The 25401-nt window shown below is 33.2% G+C and overlaps 2 protein-coding genes across 8 annotated transcripts in view; one reads left to right on the top strand and one right to left on the bottom strand.

The window, feature by feature from the left end:
- The first annotated feature begins 812 nt into the window (after window positions 1–812).
- LOC137251704 (uncharacterized) lies at window positions 813–24668 on the top strand. 3 transcript variants are annotated; one of them, XM_067786490.1, is made up of 3 exons: window positions 813–1974; window positions 11759–12001; window positions 22717–24668. In XM_067786490.1, the coding sequence occupies exon 3, from the start codon at window positions 22815–22817 to the stop codon at window positions 24354–24356; it is 1542 nt and encodes a 513-aa protein (XP_067642591.1). In that variant the 5' UTR covers window positions 813–1974; window positions 11759–12001; window positions 22717–22814; the 3' UTR covers window positions 24357–24668. The 3 variants fall into 3 exon arrangements, with proteins under 3 accessions (XP_067642591.1, XP_067642592.1, XP_067642590.1); XM_067786491.1 differs by lacking the exon at window positions 11759–12001 and having other exon boundaries at window positions 814–1522; window positions 1691–1974; XM_067786489.1 differs by lacking the exon at window positions 11759–12001 and having other exon boundaries at window positions 814–1974.
- The window catches only part of LOC137251703 (proteoglycan 4-like), a 42709-nt gene continuing 31678 nt past the window's right edge, over window positions 14371–25401 (bottom strand). The window contains exons 3-4 of one of the 5 annotated variants that reach the window (XR_010953316.1): window positions 19875–20022; window positions 19718–19812 (exon numbers count right to left, since the gene is read on the bottom strand). Coding sequence is in view for 4 of the 5 variants with exons in the window: in XM_067786485.1 (XP_067642586.1) it covers window positions 19503–19812 (310 nt within the window). In the remaining variant the exon portion in view is untranslated. Of the gene's footprint in view, window positions 14705–15545; window positions 16413–16453; window positions 18120–19429; window positions 19813–19874; window positions 20023–25401 lie in introns of those variants that run through there. The other 4 variants (XM_067786486.1, XM_067786487.1, XM_067786488.1 and 1 more) reach the window with 4 other exon arrangements.

Raw genomic sequence — 25401 nt, 5'->3', positions numbered from 1 at the left:
AAAAATAAAAAATTAAAACTCGGCAAAAAATAATACTAAAAGAATATAAAAACAATTCTAGACGAGATGAAAATATCAAAAAATTTAATATTAAATTCATGAAAAAAAAACAAAACTAAATATTTGCTAGACGAAATAAAAAATTAAAAAAAAAACAACAAATATTACTGACATTGAAAAAAAAAACAATAAAACGAAAAAATAACAATTATTTTCTAGACAAAATAAAGCACTGAAAAAATAATCATTATTTTTTTCAAGCGAAATCAAATAGTTGAAAAATAATTATTTTAGTAGCGAAAAACAAACGCAAAAAAAAAGTTATTAAAAGGCAATTCGTTTAATATAACCATGGCTCAATTATATGGTTGGCTCATCTCATCAGCTAATTTTATTTATTTCATTGCATGGTCGATGGGATTGTCAAAAGGAGATGGCATACTCAAAATGAAACCAACACATTGGCAACATTTTCTTACAACATACAAAAACTGCTAAGTTTTATGTTTACATTCCATACCATTCGCACCAACACCAACACGCAGATTTTGACAATCTGAACTAACATATTTTGTTTTTGTACAGATGAGCTAACCATATAGTTGAACCATGAATAAAATCTATAACTGTAACGATCCCTGCATAGTAGATATGCGAGCAAATAAGTACTTTGTGCCTCAACTCTGGTTCACAAGCTGCCTTTCTACTTTTTGGCATACCTAGTCTATATATGTACCTACATACCTCTAAGCGTCCCCAGTAACCAAGCATTCAAAACACACAAGCTACAAACCAACGAACAATCAACCAACCTCTACCATCCCAACTAACCATTGATCCATCCATCCATTCAGTTATTCATTCCAAGTTTGTGTTGTTATGTGTGCGGCGCACATGCAAGTGTTTGAGGGTATGTGTGCCTCCGCACATTGTATATAGTTGTTGTTGTACGTATATATAAATATACCTACAACTGACGACTCTAACGACCAAAACGATTCATTACAGATGCCGGGCCATTGTGTGCTTGGAGGATTTTCGCCTATATGCGCGGATGGAAAAAACGAGTATTATTTTGGGGCGCACGAGACCTCGACCACCAAGTCGGACGAATGAATGTTTCATTTAGTGCTGAGCAGTTGCGTTGAACGTTTGTGTTTTAACTCAATAACGGCAACAACGTTGAACATACCACGGTGTGTTGTTTGTTTGTTTGTGTACATCTCTCTAGCAGGCAAAATTGCACTAGAAGACTCTTGACTTGAATTTATTGTACAACTATACAGAGACAATCAAAGAACAGTTAGTTATTGGTTCTCTACTCTCGCATCTGCAGTGATTTGTGTTTGTTTCAAATATTGTTTTGTGAACTCTTTGATGATTGCTGGGAGTTGAATAATGAAGAAAAAAACATTTTTGCACATAGATTTTTGAATTTGAAATGAAAAAAGTTGTGTGCGCGCGCTTTACTGGATAAAAGAGATTTTCGAATGTGACATACGATAAACAATAATAAGCACATGTGAGACTATACATATGTACATATCTACAAAAATATTTGCATAGATGCTATTATAATAAATATTTGCTATAAATAATAACTCGCTGAATAAAGGGTTTCAAAAAACTGTTGAAAACAATTTTTGCAAATACCTAATTAAAGAGAAAAATATATATATCATCCACTAAGGTCACAAAACCGAGGCGTCATTAAGTGTATACCAGTTTACCATACATACATATATACAAACATATACATCTATAAAATTATACTGATTGGGGTCTATCAACCGGATATACAGTTCCTCCAACTACAGAAAATAAATAGAACCATTATCATATCGTCGAAATTGTATTCGAAAGAGAGCGCTCTGAGAGACAGTATTGCACTCGTGTGGAATATTCGGTAGGCACCAATTGTAAACGAGACTGACGCGCAGTGGGGTCTTGAGAATTTGTAATTGTGTGCATAAGGTAATTATCATTTATAAGTGAATTTTTTTGTACATATGTACACTTGTAAATATGTAAGTGATAATGAGTGAATATATATATATATTTGTAAATGTAGGTTGTCATATACATACTTACCCAGCAAAAAATCATGTTAGCATTTGAAATGTGTAAAGTACTGCGATAAACCAGAGTTGGAAAACTATCGATAATGGCGCTATTCGATATTTTACTATAGTTTACAAAATATTATCGATAGTTTTCACTATCATCGTATACTGTCGTATTGTAAATTCAACTCTGAACAAAATGTGTTTAAAATATACCTACATTAGGGTGGTTCTTATAAACCAGATAATGGGAATTCCTTAGTTTCACCACTTGACATGGTAGTACAAGAGTCAAAAATATCACATATATATTTTAGTTGGAGACGACTTAAGGATATCGCACAGGAGACAAAGTTGTAATTTTCTTTGCGTTTGTAATTATCTCGTATCGTTATTTAAACGCTGTCAAAATTTGGTACGAATCAGCCAATCCAATAAAAATTAGAAGAAAAAATTCTCTTCGAAAAATGCAAGACCTTTTCCTGAAAAACTCACTATTGACAGAAAAATCGATGGTTTTCCAAAAATTAAACTATCGATAGTTTTGTAGCTATACGATATACTATCGATACTATTTACAAGCTATAAGCGCTATCGATTCGTATTTAATTTGACTCTAGAAAATAAATGATAATCTTTAGTATCAATAAAATACGTTACTGGATTTTATCAAAAACAATCGATAGCGCGAATATCGATGTTTTTTCAGCTCTAGATTGTAGATCAGATTTATACTTACAGTAATAGGGATGTTACTGAAAGAAGTTTTCCGTAACCAGAATAGGAACTTAAAAATTGGCTTTGTCAAAATTAGCACCGATATCGGAACCAGTGTAAAACTGACAGCTGACTTTCAAGATCACACTCACTGAAATCGTTGTATTTGGTATTTTGCGACCGAAGTAGGTTTTGGGTAAGGTAAATCTCTCGTCTGCTCTGTTTACATAATTTAAACTTGATATTATATTATCCGAGCCTGCAAATAATTGTTATCCCTCAAAATATGAACCAAGAAAATTATAATATGGCGGTTTTTTATTATTTTGTGTTCAGCCATGAGCTATTTCCGAAACCATTATTGGAATAATTGCTGGTTTTTGGGGAATTATTTAGAAACTTTTTTGTTATGTTTTCTGTTTTGAAACCATTTCGATATAATTTCGATATTTTACCAGTGACTATATTTTAGAATCATTTTGGCAGGGTTTGGAAAATTTAATTTATGAATATGAGAAGCTATAGGGCTGTTATTATTATAGACTTGTATTCAGCTTGTTATTAGTTTGTTACCGACTTGTTATCTACTTGCTATCGATAACAACTGTTATCGAAGAATTATCGGTTTATTGTAGGCGAATCATCAACGTGAAATCGTTTTATTATTAAAAAGTAATGGATGTGTTATTGAAAAAATATCGATTTGTTAGTCTAAAGTGGTCAAATTTATAATATATATTTACATACATGTATGCTACATACCCAATTCCCGACCAAAAAATTTATTTCCTATATATGTACATATGTATATATAAAAGTTGTTTCGTTTGATTAACATGTTTATAACCTATTCCTCCAGTTGTATGCAATATACGTTCTTTAACGCCATATTTTACGAGGTATAAATCAGATAAATTGTCGATTTATTATAAAAATGTATCGATTTTTTTAAATTGATAACTACGCGATATTTTTTTGAAAACAGATTGATAGCTTTGCGATAGTTTTTTGATGAAAAATCGGTAATTTTTAGATAAAAAATCGATAAATTTCGATAATAAATCAATAAATTTTGCATAACAAATCGACATGTTTTCGATAACTCGTCTGTATCTCCTCAAACTCTCTGTAGTAGAACGTATGTACATGTAATAATAGCACTTTTATCAAATAAAATAACCTTTATGTATATAAGTAACACATTTTTGGTGGGCATTTGTGAGTTACATATAAACAATAACATTTTGATAATCTGCATTACATTGCTGTATGTTGCTGCTGTTGTTTTGTTATTGTTTTTGTAGCGATATGGACACTTCCCGAAGGTTTTGGGGAGTATTATCAATGTTGATGGTAATTTGCCGGATATAGATCCGGTACGTTACGGTAAGAAACAGGAACGATTTGATATGACCACATTTAACCCTCTAGGCAATTTCTTCCCAAGCCGATATTGTTTGCTATAGTAGATATATTATTTAAACTATTTTCTATAAAATTTATATTCATTTAATGGTACTTTTTACTAAAATTTTTAAGAAAAAATACATAATTCTTAACTTAAGCCTTACTTACCTCACTCTTATAATTTCTTTATTTAGTTATATAATTTTTGAATTATCTTAATAATAAAAATGATTTGTTTTTTTACCTTTATATACATTTTTTTTGTTAATTTTATTTATTTACCATTCGCTTCTAAAAATGTTTTTAATTTTTGATTTAAATTTTTACAAATCGGCTGACTTTATCGCTACTTCGACCGTATATAAACCGTGTAAAACTTATTAAAAATGTACAAGCATGTAGAAAATCAATAGAAAATTGAATTCAACACACAAAATTACGTGACATAGGGTACATAAATAAGTTCCCGGTAAACAGAGGTGAAATATAAAACCAGATTAGTTTAGCTCTATTGCAGCAAGCAAGTAATTTAAAAAAAATAATGAAAAAAAAGAAAAACTGGAATAAACAGCATACAAATGAAACATCGAAAAGAAACACGTAATTGAGATAACGCTGTCTGATATCGATTTCCTTTCATTTCTTACCTTTCCTTAGTTTTCCTTTCATTTCTCGTTTTTTCCCTTCCTCTCCTTTTATTGCTTTTCCTGTCTTTCCTTTCCCCTCCACTTCCTTTCTTTTCCTTTCCTTTTCGTTCCTTTTCTGTTATAATTTTAAAGCTTTCACACTCAGACCGGAATTTTTGGGCTAATAACTTCTTGGGAACCCCAGTTACTTCTATCGAACCGGTTTAACCGATTACCTTTTTGGAACCTATAAACAAAACCTTCAATTTTTCAGAGCTGGGAACCTTTGAGGAAACGTTTACCTTTTTAGAACTTGTTACTTTTACTTTCAACTATTACATATGAATAGCACCTACATTTTTTGAAAAATTTTGAAAAATAGAAAGTTTGAATGATTTGTAATGAGATTTATATGGGTACTCAAAGATATTTGATCATAACAATTATATGACCTGAAAGTAATCAACTGTTTTTTTTTTGCCAACCCAGTAGGTTAGGGGGCTTAGCGTATACGCGCGGCAAGTATCCCTGTCGTAAGAGGCGACTAAAATACCAAATTGATTCAAGAGGTTGTGTAGCACAACCTTTTGAAGGGGTTGCCAGCGCAATATATATGTAGTTTCTCCAACCCAATTGTCAGCCTCACCAACCCGTAGCGAATACTGTGTCCTTAACAGCCGAGGCTCTAGCGACCCCAAATTCCTCATGGATCTAGGGGATGGGAAGGCGGCATAGCCTAGAAGGTTTCATGTGGTCATACCAAATCGTTCCCGAGATGGTCGGGCTAGTACCTTAATGGTGCTTGTTACCAGAACATACCGGATCTGCATCCGGCAAAGGATCATCAACATCGATAACGCTCCACAAGGCCTTCGGGGAGTGTTCTTATCACTACAACACCCACAACAGCTGTTTTTGACAGTACATTTAACATTTGCATGTTAAATTTTTACCGGGATCACTGTCCATTGGAACATGGATAGAATCACACTCTCCCGAATTTCTGACAGTACATTTGCTTTGGCATTTTTGCATATTTTTGCATTTAGGTTATGCCGATTATTGGAATCTGGCTGCATGGCTTTGGTCGACTCGAAAAAAGTGTATAGGGGCCCAGGCCCCAGAATTCTTAATCTGATGCTGTGTAAAATAAATATGTGTTTTTAGAATGCTTAGGTCAGCAATGAGCAAAGAATAAAAGGGTGATACTTTATTCTCTCTCAGATTAAAACTTTTTTGAAATTGTGGCAACTAAAGATTTTTAAAAATTATAGTACAGATTGTATACCTTCTTATACAATGTATTTAGGAAAGTATGTATGCATGTCTGTCAATGATGCATACATATACCAGCTGCTCCGGCAAAACAGGCGGGACTACGTGATTCGTTTGCAATAGACCATCTAAAGAAACCATCTCAGAAGTCATGAATACAGAAAGCGGATAGGCATCTGTTTATTCACATAGGCATAAAAACAATATACATATATAAAAGAATCTGATTAATATACCAACAACTTTGCACCTAAACGTTAGAATAGCCACATTTGGTGTATGGAGCCCGTCAAACTATTCGAACCCACATCAGCCAACAAATCATGGGAATTAGATGAATGACTTTGAAGTAAAGAAAGATTTAATGTACAAAGTATAATCTTCTGCTCTATGCAATGTTGGTATAGAGGTATGTATGTATGTACATTAAAGGGGACGCAGAGGCAAAAGATGGGTAAAGTAAAAAAGTAAAGCTACAGCTTGAGCTTAGTTCGCTTTTAGCTATGCTGGAATAATTGCGACCAAATGGTTATATGAATAAATATAAAATTATATAAGAGTATGTACCGACACTTCTACTTGTATACCCACCTATGTATATATAAATTCCACAGCCTCGAGCTGTAACTCAACGCCTTAGAAAAACTCGAAAATGGCGCATCATTATCAAAAAGCACGAGTAATAGGTAAGTTATTTATAAAAAAACAACGCCATACCGAGACTCATACTCCATACATGCATGAGCTAAATTGAATCGAGTTGTCGAGAGCTCTGCATGATTCCATTCCCAGAATACCCAGCACGTCATGACTATTAACTTACATCTTACATACCTAACTACCTACATATATGCATGCGCCAATACAAAGAGCTCTGTGTTTTTTGTTTTTACTTACCAACCACCAACCTGGTTTCCAACATTTTAGGCAATCTTCGTTGCTACAATTAATCCGACCGTACACCAAAGAAAAAACAAAAGAATAAAAACTGCTTGAATCACCTCGGTCCCAAGCAAAAGCGTCTGAGTCAACACGAATGCGCCTTATGTAGTATGATGAATAGAGTAAACGACCTGTGGTAATGATGAAATACATAAAACTGAAACTGAAACGAGTATCGCTACCTGTGGACTGGTTTGAGACTTCTCAAAATGTAATCAAGCGCTGTACTTAGAAGCACATGAATAGGGGTTTAAATCGGGTCAGAGAAACTTTGTAAGACAGTACGCATACTTATGCAAAGCCCATTTATAAGGAGAAAATATTTTTTAAAAGCTCAATTTTGATGCAATCGATTTTTATGGTCACATGATATTTATAGTTGTATAGCGGAAAAGGGAAGCATCTACCGTCACAGCGGAAATGTCAACTTTGGGGGTTTCAATGCTTATGCATATAGTAGCTATATATGTACACATTCTTCCATGACATATGTATGTAACTATGAATGGGTACCTTGTTATTACATTGTTCCGACTATCAAATACCTAAAATTATAGGAATATCTATGGGACGCTTGGATACCCTCTAGGAAAAAGAAATATTTACATACATACATATGTAGATATGATTGGGGATTTCAAAAATGGTTTCAAAATTTTCTCTATAAGACCATGGTTCAACTATATGGTTGGCTCATCTGTACAATAACAAAATATGTCTGTTCAAATTGTCAAAGTCTGTGTATTGATGTTGGTGCGAACGGAAACATAAAACTTAGCAGTTTTTGTATGTGTAAGAAAATGTTGCCAATGTGTTGGTTTCATTTTGAGTTTGCCATATCCTTTTGACAATCCCATCGGCCATGCAATGAAATAAATAAAATCAGCTGATGAGATGAGCCAACCATATAATTGAACCATGCTATAAGACCAAAATAAATTAGTAGAAGTTTTTGCGCCTAATTAAAAAATATTTAACCATTTGATTTCAAAATTTTTTAGAATTTAACATAAAATTGTTTTTTTTTTTTAAAAACTATGTTCAAATATATAGCGCTGAGCTACGGAAATTATACATATATATGACATGAAATCATGAAAGGGACCTAATGTGCAAAAAGACCGTTGTTCACTTTTTGAGTGATTCTTATAGAAAATTTAACGCTCTTTCCAATGGAACAAACCGCAGTTAAAGTCAAATCGGACCACAAAAACGATTTTTTGAAATATTTCAATTCATGCGCCACCTATCGGAGTTTTTTTTTATTATTGCATTGTCATCGGGTTCTGAACTATATTCCAAGTTTCTAGCTTGTAGCTTATCGGGAAATTACTTAAATTTTAATTACAAAATTCGTTCACAACGGCCGGCTGTTACACTGAGTCAAGCTAAACAAAAATTTTAAACGCGCTTTTCTCGAAAACTTGTTTTCGCACAATAGGTTCCTTTCATGATTCCAGGTCACATATATTTAAAATGGAGTCTAACGGTCCTATGTGCACACAATTAGCGAAAATTTGAGTATTTGTGGCGTAATCGCAAAAAGAAGTGAAGAGACCGAGAACATTGACGCCTTGTCTGTTTGCGGAGTTTGTTAGTTGATGCCGGTGGAAAAAGATCTGTGGTCTGGCGCAAGGCGATTCTTCGCAAATTTTTGAAAAACATTTACACTCTAAGGATATTATTGACTTCTCAGTGCAGACAAGTGCTTTTGAGCGCGCCTTCTCAAGTGTCGTACCTTCACCTTGCCAGTCGCAAGTGCCTGAAGGGTTAAAAGTATTTGTAGATGCACCGCCTCTATGCGCAGACGCAGACTGAGTAATAAAAGTACTTTGGTCATCTTGAACTATCCCGAATGCGGATAGATATAATGAATTTCATATCAAAACCTATAAAAAAAGGCACACGACCCCTCGGATTTTAATTAAATTTTGCATAGAGGTACACTTTACCTATACAAGCACAACCTCATTTAGAAATTCCATTTTTGAAAAAATGTGGGCGTGGCAAGGTGTCAAAGTTGTAAAAAATTCGTGAAAAACGACGGTAATAGGTACTTTTGAGCTGTGATAACTACGGAATAGCTCAACCGATTTCAAAGATCTTCGTAACATTGGAAAGGTATTCGGATCAGCTTTTGAAAATATACACTCTAAAAAATTTGTATTACACTGAAACAAATTTTTTTTCAAAAATTTTATTTTAAACTTGGAAAAAACTTCAAAGGCCAAGCGTTTTAAAATAAAAGAATTTTTTTTTGAAAGGTCTATTTAATATATATAACATATCCAAAAACTAAAATGGCGTATTTTTTTCTTTTTTTTAATTTTTAATTTTTAAGTAAATGCATCTCTTTATATTTTGTTATCATGCTACTTTTGAGCTGTGATTACTATGGAATGGCTCAACCGATTTCCAAGATCTTGGTACTATTGGAATGGTATTCAAATCGGCTTTCGAAAATGTACACTGTAAAAATTTTTATTACACTGGAAAAAATGTTTAATTTTTAATTTTTTTATACAACACATACAAGATGTACCTAAATAAAAGGCACCTCAAAATTACAACCTGAACCCTCACTCAACGAGGGAATTTGTAGAAACACACGAACTACCAGCTACCTACAAAGTTGTCTGATTTTTTTGTTTACTTATGCAAAGGACCGAAGCTATGTAAAGTGGCCTAATCAGGTATGATTCTCCCGTCAACACATGGAACGTTCGAACCTCAAAGTGGCGCAATTTTGTGATTTGTCAACACGGTCCCTTTGCATCTAGCTCAATAATTACTTATTAAGTATAAATATGTGCTAATTAAGGAAATTTGGTTAGTTTTAGTTCTGATGCTAAATAAAAATCAAGCTAAGCATTTACTCTCGTGGAATTCATAATAAATTTTCTTACGATTTCTTAGACAAAATTTTATCACTCAAAGTTCAGCAAAAATGGGTCTTTGTATAAGGACACATTTTCCGCTGATTTTTGTGCATTTATCTGAACCCAGCCAGCATTTTTTGAAAATTTTGATCAAACAATATTCAAATATCATACCCCAAGATGATTAAAAACGTTCAAATTTAAAAGCATTTTCTGTTCGAAAATTAATGTATCGTCGGGAGAAAAATGTACCATAAATGTGATCATTCTTGAATAATCATTTATGATTCATATTTCGAAACGCTTTTTGATCATATTTGATACCATTGTAAAATTAAGCTTTAATTGTTTTAGAGTAATATTTGAATGATTTTCACAGTCATTTTCTAATCATATTCGTGAACATATTTCAATCGTTTTGATTGGGATTTTTGCATGCGACTTGATCCCACTCAGCATTTAGATAATTAAATTTAAAATTTTCCTTCATATAAATACAATTTGATTACGCTTTCTGACTAAATAATGAGTTATCATATAATTGAACAAAAGAAATAATTAAATGATTCAAGGTTCGATTCAATCTCAAGGCCAGAACAATAATTTTTTTCTAATGATAATGTGATCATTCTTGAATAATCATTTATGATTCATATTTCGAAACGCTTTTTGGTCATATTTGATACCATTGTAAAATTAAGCTTTAATTGTTTTAGAGTAATATTTGAATGATTTTCACAGTCATTTTCTAATCATATTCGTGAACATATTTCAATCGTTTTGATTGAGATTTTTGCATGCGACTTGATCCCACTCAGCATTTAGATAATTAAATTTAAAATTTTCCTTCATATAAATACAATTTGATTACGCTTTCTGACTAAATAATGAGTTATCATATAATTGAACAAAAGAAATAATTAAATGATTCAAGGTTCGATTCAATCTCAAGGCCAGAACAATAATTTTTTTCTAATGATAATGTGATCATTCTTGAATAATCATTTATGATTCATATTTCGAAACGCTTTTTGGTCATATTTGATACCATTGTAAAATTAAGCTTTAATTGTTTTAGAGTAATATTTGAATGATTTTCACAGTCATTTTCTAATCATATTCGTGAACATATTTCAATCGTTTTGATTGGGATTTTTGCATGCGACTTGATCCCACTCAGCATTTAGATAATTAAATTTAAAATTTTCCTTCATATAAATACAATTTGATTACGCTTTCTGACTAAATAATGAGTTATCATATAATTGAACAAAAGAAATAATTAAATGATTCAAGGTTCGATTCAATCTCAAGGCCAGAACAATAATTTTTTTCTAATGATAATTATTGTTATTTTTTCTGCGCAGCTATGGCAGGTTGTCTGAAAAATTTTCTACTTACTATTCCAAAAACAAAATACAATTTTTCAAATTTAGAAAAATTAAAAAATAACAATAATTATCATTAGAAAAAAAATTATTGTTCTGGCTTTGAGCTCGAATCGAACCTTGAGTCATTTATCAATAGGCCGATAAAAACAAAAACAATTGGAAATAATTAAATATGAATACTTTTGATGATCAAAAACTGAAAAGCATATTTCGATCACTTTTTGGTATCATATTTTTATCAAATGTGTTTACTTTAGGTGATCAAAAATTTATAATAATTTTTAATTCAGCTTTTTTGAATCATTTCTGACCATATTTGTTGTCTGAATAATGAACTTTATACTTCTTAAAATTTTACTTTTCCTTGAAAATCTTATTTTTTTCACAATCACACATTTTTTCAATCATGAAGTTTAGAAAAAATATGTACATACTTATATCAAATTTTTTTTATTAAGATATTCTTCAAGACAATATTCTTACGAATATTTGCAACACTAAGGGGTACTGCCATCTCAAAGCCGATGCTAAGGAGTGACTTGATGCACATCAATAATTCAATCATTATGTCTACACATACATATGTACGTACAAGCAGCGGAGAAGCAACGCACAAACACATGCAGATGTCTTATCTGAATATGCAATTATAATTGTGGAAGTGTCGCTCACAAACACATGCGCATATGAGAGCTATACACGTACATCTGTAGTTATAATTATAGCAGATAACCAACTAGTAGATTCAAGAACAGAAGCGCCTAGAAGATGCAACGAGGAAATCAAAGAGTATAAAAGGCAGCAATAGTAGACGCGCTACAATCAGTTTTGAATTAAGTACGCTATCTGTCGTGCAATAGTAGTGTTATTGTACTTTAATAAAGGCCATTTGGACAATACAAAAGTTGTGAGCTATTTGAACCACAGGTAAGTGAAACTCTCTTGACATACTATGTACCTGGATATGTCTTCATCATCCCGTACCGTATCGTATTGACGATCATATAATGATGTTGGATGTTGTACTCGCAGGTGTATATCGGTCAAGTTTGTTTGCGAGTGACCTGTGGTTCAAACAAAGAGGATAAATACAATAAGAGCCGTCACTCGTTATTTTTTTGGCATTTACTCGATGTAAACTGTGAGGTAGTCGCTACTACGCTATATATTTTTCAGCAGTTTCCAACATTGATTGTTACCGTATTTGCGTAATTTGTTGGCTTACACTACAGCCTCCAAGCTATGTTCAAAATTGTATATACCAATATTATATTAAATCTAAAAAAAAAATAAAAAATTAAAAATTGTTTCCAGTGTAATAAAAATGTTTACAGTGTACATTTTCGAAAGCCGATTTGAATACTACGATCTTGGAAATCGATTGAGCCATTCTGTAGTAATCACAGCTCAAAAGTACCTATTACCGTCATTTTTCACGCATTTTTCACAACTTTGACACCTTGTCCCGCCCACAATTTTATAAAAATAGGAATTTCTAAAAATAAGGTTGTCCTTGTATAGGTAAAGTGTACCTCTATACAAAATTTTATCAAAATCTGAGGAGGTCGGGTTCAACGCATATCGGTTTTGATATGAAATTCGTCATATGTAGCTTTCGAATTCCGAAACCACTCCGCCGATTTTGTTCAAATTTCAATTCGATACATTTTATACAAGTACATCATCTTGCCCCATTCAGTGCATGACACACTTTTTCGCCCATTAGTTTGTGAATTTTATTCATTCAGGGCAGGAAGAACCTTTTCAAATACCCCAATACTTATTTGATTTTGATTTCTATACAATCTGTCCTCTTTAAAAAATGTGCCTTCTGTTCGATTTTATGAGTTACCAGTATAGTTTAGGGAAGTATTCTAAAATCATGTTCAAATAGATAATCGGAGTTACAAGCCTCTCACGGTACGACCGCAAGGCTTTAGGTGGGTGTTTGGAATTTGGTTATTTATGGCGCAGTCGGGTGTCTTTGATGGGAACGTTTTGCCTTGCACACACGAATTAGTTATCGCCACTAGCTTCCCGGGGCCGAATAGTCCCCCGCGTGATGTGAAAATTACTGTTGTTGAGATTTCACAGGATACATTTTTGTTCCTAAAGATGAACTGAGGCTCTTTTCAGCGAGACCTGATCAGACTGTGGTTGTACAGCATGCTCGGATAAGCGGGGCCGGCTGTAAGCGCCTAAGGCATCTTCTGGCTAAGCGTATTAAGCATGTCGAAACTAAAGAGCTTTTTAAGCAGCCTTGAGCACCAGCCCGTAGGAGAAGAAAAGTAAAAGTGGCCTTCGATAGCGTAACTCCAGCAAAATCGGGATAGTCAAACACATTCAAATTTGTTTTGAAAATATCGAAATATTTTTGTTAAAAGGTGCAAAAGCATTGCGAAAGGAAAAAATTACACCTGTACATAAATAAGCAAAAAAAAGAAACAAATACATATAGTAATTTTTATTCAAAACTTAACGAAACAAGATCAGTTCAAAGTTTTGTAATTTAAACCAATGTTTCGTGCTTTGTCTGCAAAACAACTTCTAAGATCGTTTTTATTCCCCTCATTCAAGGAAACACTAGAAGAATCGTTTATCGGTGTTTTTCATACTAAATATAACACTTTTTGAAAAAAAAAAACGCAGTTTTGGCTGGTTTTCAGAAGACATATTCGAATATTGAACATCATTCACAAAAGCCTTAAATAAATAAGTGAAAATTTTACAGGGGAAGTAATAAATATTTTATTTTCTTATTCAATACATGCAGGCTTTTTAAAAGTGGTATAACTTTGTAGTTTCTTTTTTTTTTTAGTGAAAGTGTATTTAATAATATGTATCATATCAAAACTTGCCAAGAACGCAGCTTCGCGTCTTCACGGTTAGTATTGAAGCATTTCAATGCCTTTTTCAAATATTCCACTTCTGAAATGTTTCTCCTAAGCAATTATTTTGATAACTTACACTTTTTGACAATTTTTATGATAAATTTCCATTTAAATTTGTTTTATAAAATGCAAATGCTTTGATTTTTCAAATTTTTTAAATAATTTATTTTCAAGTCAAAGGCTTACATGCTAATAATTCTAGATTTAATTTGCACTTAATTTATCAATAATCTGCTTTTTTTGCTTGTCTCCAAAATAGTCCCATACAATTGCATTTGCTCGCGCCTTCTGTGCCATAATGTTTTCGAATGTTTTTTAAGTTCAGATTTGCCGCAGGATAAAACTTTGTCACAAACCGTACATTTTGCTTGAAAACGACTGCTATCAACAGGTTGAAGCCAATTTTTAAAACAGTCTTCTCTAAGCCATGAGTTTTTAAATCGTTTTGTGTATTTCGTATACTTAGTAGCATCACCACTCTCGGTGGAATCACTTGAAGCTTCAGTGTTACATCTAAAAAAAAACAAAATCAGAAATAAACAGATGGTTTTTTAAAAAAATGGTATTTAAGGTACCCACATCTGTACATAGATTTCTGCGTTGGTATTATTCAATATATAAGGGTTTTATAGAATAAGTAATTTTCAACCTGCTCAAAGAGTGGGAGCATTGCAAAAATGTTTCAAATTGTCATTTCAGAGATTTGCTTTGACGAATGAAGTAATAGAATTCTGCGCTATCTTCGTGCCTTTAACTTACGTTTTGTCCAAAGTGAGTTCAACATTTTATGTGGCAAGTGGAGTTTTAACTCGCACTGAAATCCGAACCTTATTGAGTTAATCAATTAAAATTGTATCGTACTTTAAAAATTATTCAATACAAGCCAACACAAATTAACACTAGCCTAAGATCTCCTAATCCGATTTATAAAAAAAAATTCGAATTAAATTTCAATCCACATCGTACGATATGTTTTTCTTTTTATAAAATGTTCTAATTGCTACATTAAATTCATCTGCTGAAGGCTAGGGTGGTAAGCCTCGAAGTCTTATCAACATTTCATTGTTTTAAATAATAAAAAAAATTTTAAATTATAATAATAATACAAATTTTGCGCTGAAATTGGTCAATGGCAACACCTGAAAAATCTTACAGAATACAGCAAACCTAAGATTTGTTCCTGCAATATGGATGTAAAAGCTTAACAAACCTTCTTTTATTCTCACTGTAAAAATATTCAGTAAATTTTTAGCGATGTTTTTTCGCTATGTAAAAATTGTCTATGTCTATGGTTCATATTTTTATTAAATTGTCTTGTGAACCCAATAATTTATTTATACTTACGGCTACTAAAATCGCGGTTGCTTGCAATTTTGGCATTTCCCTCATTCAAGGAAACTAGAAGAAACGTTTATCGGTAATTTTATTCATATGAAATATAACACTTTTTGAAAAAAAAACGCAGTTTTGGCTGGTTTTAAGAAGACATATTCGAATATTGAACATAACTCAAAAAAGCCTTAAATAAATAAGTGAAAATTTTACAGGGAAAGTAATAAATATTTTATTTTCTTATTCAATACATAGAGGCTTTTTAAAAGTGGTATAACTTTGTAGTTATTTTTTTCTTTATTGAAAGTGTATTTAATAATATGTATCATATCAAAACTTGCCAAGAACGCAGCTTCGCGTCTTCACGGTTAGTATTGAAGCATTTCAATGCCTTTTTCAAATATTCCACTTCCGAAATGTTTCTCCTAACCAATTATTTTGATAACTTACACTTTTTGACAATTTTTATGATACATTTCCATTTAAATTTGTTTTATAAAATACAAATGCTTTGATTTTTCAAATTTTTTAAATAATTTATTTTCAAGTCAAAGGCTTAAATGCTAATAATTCTAGATTTAATTTGCACTTAATTTATCAATAATCTGCTTTTTTTTTGCTTGTCTCCAAAATAGTCCCATACAATTGCATTTGCTCACGCCTTCTGTGCGATACTGTTTCCGAATGTCTTTTAAGTCTATATTTGTCGCAGGATAAGATTTTGTCACAAACCGTACATTTTGCTTGAAAACGATTGCAATCAATAGGTTGAAGCCAATTTTTAAAACAGTCTTCTCTAAGCCATGAGTTTTTAAATCGTTTTGTGTATTTCGTATACTTAGTAGCATCACCACTCTCGGTGGAATCACTTGAATCTTCAGTGTTACATCTAAAAAAAAAATCAGAAATAAACAGATGGTTTTTTTAAAAAAATGGTGTTTAAGGTACCCACATCTGTATATAGATTTCTGCGTTGGTATTATTCAATATATAAGGGTTTTATAGAATAAGTAATTTTCAACCTGCTCAAAGAGTGGGAGCATTGCAAAGATTTTTCAAATTGTCATTTCACAGATTTGCTTTGACAAATGAAGTAATTCTGCGCCTATCTTCGTGCCTTTAACTTACATTTTGTCCAAAGTGAGTTAAACATTAAATTTTTATGTGGCAAGTGGAGTTTTAACTCGCACTGAAATCCGGATCTTATTGAGTTAATCAATTAAAATTGTATCGTACTTGAAAAATTATTCAATACAAGCCAACACAAATTAACACTAGCCTAAGATCTCCTAATCCGATTTATAAAAAAAAATTCGAATTAAATTTCAATCCTCATCGTACGATATGTTTTTCTTTTTATAAAATGTTCTAATTGCTACATTAAATTCATCTGCTGAAGGCTAGGGTGGTAAGCCTCGAAGTCTTATCAACATTTCATTGTTTTAAATAATAAAAAAATTTTAAAATTATAGTAATAATACAAATTTTGCGCTGAAATTGGTCAATGGCAACACCTGAAAAATCTTACAGAATACAGCAAACCTAAGATTTGTTCCTGCAATATGGATGTAAAAGCTTAACAAACCTTCTTTTATTCTCATTGTAAAAATATTCAGTAAATTTTTAGCGATGTTTTTTCGCTATGTAAAAATTGTCTATGTCTATGGTTCATATTTTTATTAAATTGTCTTGTCAACCCAATAATTTATTTATACTTACGGCTACTAAAATCGCGGTTGCTTGCAATTTTGGTATTTCCCTCACTCAAGGAAACTAGAAGAAACGTTTATCGGTAATTTTATTCATATGAAATATAACACTTTTTGAAAAAAAAACGCAGTTTTGGCTGGTTTTCAGAAGACATATTCGAATATTGAACATAACTCACAAAAGCCTTAAATAAATAAGTGAAAGTTTTACAGGGGAAGTAATAAATATTTTATTTTCTTATTCAATGCATACAGGCTTTTTAAAAGTGGTATAACTTTGTAGTTATTTTTTGCTTTATTGAAAGTGTATTTAATAATATGTATCATATCAAAACTTGCCAAGAACGCAGCTTCGCGTCTTCACGGTTAGTATTGAAGCATTTCAATGCCTTTTTCAAATATTCCACTTCCGAAATTTTTCTCCTAACCAATTATTTTGATAACTTACACTTTTTGACAATTTTTATGATACATTTCCATTTAAATTTGTTTTATAAAATACAAATGCTTTGATTTTTCAAATTTTTTAAATAATTTATTTTCAAGTCAAAGGCTTAAATGCTAATAATTCTAGATTTAATTTGCACTTAATTTATCAATAATCTTCTTTTTTTTTGCTTGTCTCCAAAATAGTCCCATACAATTGCATTTGCTCACGCCTTCTGTGCCATACTGTTTCCGAATGTCTTTTAAGTTCAGATTTGCCGCAGGATAAAACTTTGTCACAAACCGTACATTTTGCTTGAAAACGATTGCAATCAACAGGTTGAAGCCAATTTTTAAAACAGTCTTCTCTAAGCCATGAGTTTTTAAATCGTTTTGTTTTTTTCGTATACTTCGTAGCATCACCACTCTCGGTGGAATCACTTGAAGCTTCAGTGTTACATCTAAAAAAAAAAATCAGAAATAAACAGATGGTTTTTTAAAAAAATGGTATTTAAGGTACCCACATCTGTATATAGATTTCTGCGTTGGTATTATTCAATATATAAGGGTTTTATAGAATAAGTAATTTTCAACCTGCTCAAAGAGTGGGAGCATTGCAAAGATTTTTCAAATTGTCATTTCACAGATTTGCTTTGACGAATGAAGTAATAGAATTCTGCGCCTATCTTCGTGCCTTTAACTTACATTTTGTCCAAAGTGAGTTAAACATTAAATTTTTATGTGGCAAGTGGAGTTTTAACTCGCACTGAAATCCGGATCTTATTGAGTTAATCAATTAAAATTGTATCGTACTTGAAAAATTATTCAATACAAGCCAACACAAATTAACACTAGCCTAAGATCTCCTAATCCGATTTATAAAAAAAAATTCGAATTAAATTTCAATCCTCATCGTACGATATGTTTTTCTTTTTATAAAATGTTCTAATTGCTACATTAAATTCATCTGCTGAAGGCTAGGGTGGTAAGCCTCGAAGTCTTATCAACATTTCATTGTTTTAAATAATAAAAAAATTTTAAAATTATAGTAATAATACAAATTTTGCGCTGAAATTGGTCAATGGCAACACCTGAAAAATCTTACAGAATACAGCAAACCTAAGATTTGTTCCTGCAATATGGATGTAAAAGCTTAACAAACCTTCTTTTATTCTCACTGTAAAAATATTCAGTAAATTTTTAGCGATGTTTTTTCGCTTTGTAAAAATTGTCTATGTCTATGGTTCATATTTTTATTAAATTGTCTTGTCAACCCAATAATTTATTTATACTTCCGGCTACTAAAATCGCGGTTGCTGGCAATTTTGGTATTTCCCTCATTCAAGGAAGGAAGAAACGTTTATCGGTAATTTTTTTCATATGAAATATAACACTTTTTGAAAAAAAAAAACGCAGTTTTGGCTGGTTTTCAGAAGACATATTCGAATATTGAACATAACTCAAAAAAGCCTTAAATAAATAAGTGAAAATTTTACAGGGAAAGTAATAAATATTGAGGCTTTTTAAAAGTGGTATAACTTTGTAGTTATTTTTTTCTATATTGAAAGTGTATTTAATAATATGTATCATATCAAAACTTGCCAAGAACGCAGCTTCGCGTCTTCACGGTTAGTATTGAAGCATTTCAATGCCTTTTTCAAATATTCCACTTCCGAAATGTTTCTCCTAACCAATTGTTTTGATAACTTACACTTTTTAACTATTTTTATGATAAATTCCCACTTAAATTTATTTTATAAAATACAAATGCTTTGATTTTTCAAATTTTTTATTTGTTTTTTTTTTTTTTCAAGTCAAAGGCTTACATGCTAATAATTCTAGATTTAATTTGCACTTAATTTATCAATAATCTGCTTTTTTGTTGCTTGTTTCCAAAATATTCCATACAATTGCACATGCTCATGCCTTTTGTGCCATACTGTTTCAGAATGTTTTTTAAGTCTATATTTGTCGCAGGATAAGACTTTGTCACAAAGAGTACATTTTGCGTTAAAACGATTGCTATCAACAGGTTGAAGCCAATTTTTAAAACAGTCTTCTTTAAGCCATGAGTTTTTAAATCGTTTTGTGTATTTCATATACTTCCTAACATGACTTCTCTTGGAGGAATCACTTGAAGCTTCAGTGTTACATCTAAAAAAAAATCAGAAATAAACAGATGATTTTGTGTAAAAAATGGTATTTAAGGTACCCACATTTGTACATAGATAGACGAATTAAATTTCAATCCACATCGTACGATATGTGTTCTTTTTATAAAATTTTCTAATTGCTACGTTAAATTCATCTGCTGAAGGCCAGGCTGCTAAGCCTCGAAGTCTTATCAACATTTCATTCGTTTAACTAACAATAAAAAAAAATTAAAAAATTATAATTTTTGTTGCTATATCGGCCTACTGATTTGTAAGATCGCGAGTTTGAATCGAGCTCAAGGCCTAACAATAATTATTTTATCATTATTATTGTTATGATATATTTTTTCTTAATTGAAAAAATTTTAAATTAGAATAGAAGAAAAGAAAAAATTTAGACAACAGCCAAAGCTCGTTGTATAGATCCATTTCGGGAACTGCTAAATTCCTTCATCGGCAACGTTTAGGCGCCGCTGCTATAAGCATTCAGTATCACAGCGGTTGTTTATTTGCCTTCATTATTTCTACTTCTATTCTACTTCTAAATGTCATTCAATACAATTTTGTAATAAGTATTAATTATTCGCAATAATATTTTTTTACTGTTCTAATCCAATACACATACATATATACTTAAAATTTTTTTCAAATATTACATGACACAACTTTTTTTTTGTAATTATTTACTTTATCTCACAATTGCTAAGACTGGTCGAAAAATATCGGAAGGGGTGTTAAAATACGCGTTCAGGACCCAGAACCACGAATCCGATAAAGAAAACTGAAATTTTAATTTGTGGTTCTTGTAATTTCGATGATTTTTGTGTATACACCGAAAAATTTGTGAGCAAGTGTTTCGGGCGGATAAAGTTTTGATCTCTTAACCGATGTTTGACCTGCCCAGGTTAATTTTACAGAAAGATGTTCTGCGCAAGAATACTATGGATCCCACCCACAAATCACACATAGAAGATTGCGTATTTACGAGTTCAAAATTGCTTCGTTCTGCGCATCTACGTCACACTGACTGCTTGAGCGAATGAAAGAAAGAGAGAAAAAATAAAAGCTAAAGGAAAATGACGTAAAATTGCCCATAAAAAACGGTTGATCTTTTGTTTACATGCGCAATGCGCAATCTTGTATTTGTGATTTGTGGTGGATCACAAATCACACACAAGCATTGTTTACTATATAGTTATGCAGCTTAAATCGAGGTTATGTTGCGAATAGAGTGGAAGGCACTCAAATTCAGTGAAAGACACTCGAATGGAGTGGAATGAAGAACAGTAGGAAAAGCAGAGTTGCTTTGGATTAATATAAAAGCCTTCCGCGATTTACAACCAGATTGACTGAGGTTTTGTATGTGTGCGTGTCGGGTTTTTGACGCTTGCCCCGCGACTATCAAATAAAAAGCCATCAACCAACATTTGCATTAAGAAACCATAGTGTACCTATACAAGTGTGTTCACTAAGCGATAAACGTCAAAACTACAAACAGCCTCGCTCACCTGATGGAAATCTTAGGTCTAGAGTCGCATTTTTGGTCTCAACGACAACATTTTTGCCTACCAATCGTCTCGACTTTTTTAATTTTTCAATCATTCGGCGCATTCGGTAATGGTATCCATTTTGAATTCGCTGTCATGCCGAATCCAGCGAGTGCCTGTCAGAATGCTTGACAGATAAGTCAACACACTTGTACTTGTACACTATGTAAGAAACCGTAGCGTTCGGACGTGAATATGCCGTCATCGGATGATGACTTTTTTTTACTTGCAACTACAGCAGTTTTATTAAATAATAAAAAAATTAATAAAAATTTTATTAAATAATAATAAAAGCTTTACATTCCATAAAGCTGCTAAACATTGATAATTTTCAATAAATTTTAATATGAATTGCTGTTCTTCCGCGCACTTGTTCATTTTGAAGGTCGACACAAACTAAATACAACACTGCGTTTTGTCAATCACACCCCGCGACTATCAAATAAGCTAGCGTCAAATGAAAAAATCAAAAATTTTTGATTTTCATCAACGTGTAGCCGACAACAAATACGTGTCACGAAGCCACCCGACTGCACTAACACACACAAAATTCAGTCAATCTGGTTGTAAATCGCGGAAGGCTTTAACTTCAATCATTGCATCAATATTAAAGATAAATTTAGAAAAAATAATTAAATACTTGAGTATAAGCAAACATTTTCTCTCAATTACTGCAACTAAGGTGTCCTAGATGCTATATTAACATTTTATGTCTGTTTAAAAATTTAACTTCAATTTCCCTAAGATTTCCGCAATATGGCCATTAGTGATGTTTGTGTGTGTGTGCAAATTTTGAGCGATCAGCTGTTAGTTGCGCTACTTGGTAAAGTTTCCAATGCACACAAGATTGCGCATTGCGCATGTAAACAAAAGATCAGCTGTTTTTATGGGCAGTTTTTACGTCATTTTCCTTTAGCTCTTGTTTTTTTTCTATCTCTTATTCGCTGAAGCAGTCACGTGTGACGTAGTTGCGCAGAACGAAGCAATTTTGAACTCGTGAATGCGCAATCTTCTGTGTGATTTGTGTTGGTGGATCCCACCCCCGTTTCGGAGCGGTACAGGGTCATCTTTCGTTTTTTTTGAAAATTTCCTTTGACACATATACAAATTTTTAATTTCCGCTTTCGGATTCTTAGGTCTGTGTCTTTTGACACAACTTCCGATATTTTACGACGAATTTTAGCAGTTTTGATCTAAAGTAAAGAAAACCCCTTTAGCAATCTTTGTTATTTAATTTAGTTATAAGTTCCAAAATTTTCTGGCAACACTGATAGCTTGTCATACATCACGCTGTTAAATTTTTCCCTGCTATTTTTATTTGTCATCCTCATCGATTTGTTGTATCTTTTTTCTTTCAGATCAGCTGTTCATAACGGATTTTGAAAATTGCTGAAATCGTTTGGGTGCCCCAAATCGCTTCCAAAAGTTAACCATTGCCACCATAAAAAAGAAGAAAATGCCAACTATACGGCGCTGCTGCATCGTGGGATGTTTGTCCAACTCCAGACAGAGTCCACAATTACAATTCTTCCAATTTCCAAGGCCAGAGAATCCATTCTTCAATCTATGGAAGCAAGCATGTCACGCCTCGCTCAGCCGTATTCTTCCCTTCAAGAAACCTGTTGTTTGTGCGTTACATTTTCATCCAAATCTTATTGGTGGTAGACGTCTTACAAATTCAGCCGTACCATCGCTACGCTTAGATGTGCCAAACGATCTGAAGGCAGTCGAACAACAAGCAATGGTCGAAGAGATTGAACGTAGCCGCAAATGTGCATACATCAATGCGGTCGTCTATGAATGGTTGGTGCGCGCCAATTTGAATCCACAGCTACGTGGATCTATAACGCACGGTATGATTAAAGAGAAGGCGGCATCTGCGGGTCAACTCATAGGTTCGACTTCATTCATTGCCGATAATCGTTGGCTTAATAGATTCCGCGAAACACACTTGACAGGTTTTGCACAAAAGCTGGCCAATAATCAGTTGAAACCGATTGGTTTATCATTGTGGATACCAGATATTGTACAAGATTTGCAAAACCTTTTTCCGCCCACCAGTGCTGAGCGTGTAGCTAAATTGGAAAGTTTACCCGAACAATATATGGATTATATGCAACAGTATGGCGAATATGAGGAAGACGATGATCAAGATTCATCACAAGGTCCTTCATCATCATCAATGAAGGAACAACAGCAAAGCCATATCGGTTATGACGCGTATGGTCAACCAGAACCAACTTATAATAATGGTAACGTCGGCGTTGGTATGGGTGTTGGCGTTGGTATGGGTGTTGGCGTTGGTATGGGTGTTGGCGTTGGTATGGGTGTTGGCGGTTACGAGGGGTATGGTGGTTACTATGATCCACGTCATACACAACACAATCACAATCCCTATAACACACCGCATCCACCACAACGCCCTACTTCACATTCACCGCCACAACAATCACCCTTACAACCACTACAACAATTGCAAGAATTAGCTTCACCAGCACATCGTAGTAGTCCAATACAATTTCCACCTGCCAAACGACCACGTCCACCAAGTGATGATGAAGTCTCTGAGGTGCGAAATGGTCATACAAATAATGTCACAGATTTAACAAGCGACGGAGAGGCTAACGAGCATGAATTCAAGCCAATAAAATTAAATGGTATAGTACGAACACCCACTCCAAATAGCGTTCCGGCACAAAATGGTCATACTACTCCAGCAACAACACCTGCACCAACACCTGCGCCAACACCAGCACCATCGCCGAAATTAACCGCAAACGGTAATACAACACAAGCACCAACAACAAACGGTGTAAGTAAATCCGATACTGCAGTAACTGAACTAACCTCATATGCCCAAGCTCTAGAATATATAAAACCTTTGGAAGAGTTTGCTCTGTCATCTGAGAATTTCCGTGCCATAGGACTGCTATCACAATTGGAAGCTGTTTTGCGTAAAGCCGAGAATAGACGCACAGCTAAGAAAACGCATGATTAGATGTTTGAAAAGAATTTGGTGGGAGAGAGGACTAGTTCCTGGCACAAGAAATGATGTGATTTAGTTTGTGTAAATAAGTTTAGAAAACGCCAAGTATTATTAGGCTCTATATGATGCTTATATTTAGAATAGTATGTACTGTAAAAAACGTAGTGTATTTTAAGATTTTTATTTTAGTCTATATACCGATGTGACTACGAACGAAGTCAGAAGCAAAGACAATGCTTGAATTATTTATTTTAGTTAAAAAGCTGAACTATTTTATTTTTAACTCTACAAAATAAATCATGCTGACATGCCTAAAAAATAGCATACACGGTATTTGCTGATTTATAGACTTTGCACTGTTAGAACTTGGGCTTTCCTTCGTGCATCTAATAAATGTCCCTCAGCCGTGAGATTTTAGAAGGCGCTGAGTTGGTAGCATATCCAAAACTATGTATGCTCACTAATAAAAAGAAAATATCAAACATTTTTCTGCTCAGTTGTACACCCCACCCGATGATCGTATTCAACACTGGAATAAGCGTATTCAAAACTCTTTTTTTTAATAGTTTCGCTGAAGCTTCATCTGACTGACTAGTGTCCCGTATAAAGGGATGCTCATCACGGAACATTATCACCTTCGCTGTGCTGCGCTCACGATTGATATATCTGGCGAACTGTGACAGCTTCCTACCATACGAGTAGGGGCGTCTCCGTGTATTGTGCAGAACGTCGTTTCTTCTATTTGATCGGGCAGCATCTCACCCCTGCTGCCCGCCTGCAAGTTTGAATGCCATAGAGCGTGATGCGCATTGAAATCGCCTAAGATCAGGCCCGACGAGAGGGGGGGGGGGGGGGGGGGATGTGGGATTCCCCGGGCCCGGGGTTTCTCAGGGGCCCGCGATTTGGAGGTACTAAGACATTTTTTTTAATTCAGGAGAGTCTTTAGTTGTTCCATGAGCGAATTTTAGGCCGAATTTCAAAAGCAACGAATATTGATAATAATTTTTTGCCTTGGCCTGAGGAGACAATAAAAACATCAAACAAAAATGTATGTTTA

The sequence above is a fragment of the Eurosta solidaginis genome, chromosome 5, assembly GCF_040869045.1.
Source record: "Eurosta solidaginis isolate ZX-2024a chromosome 5, ASM4086904v1, whole genome shotgun sequence".
Classification (NCBI taxonomy): domain Eukaryota; kingdom Metazoa; phylum Arthropoda; class Insecta; order Diptera; family Tephritidae; genus Eurosta; species Eurosta solidaginis.
Note: the sequence above shows the minus strand (reverse complement) of the source record. Positions and strands in the feature narration are given on the sequence as shown.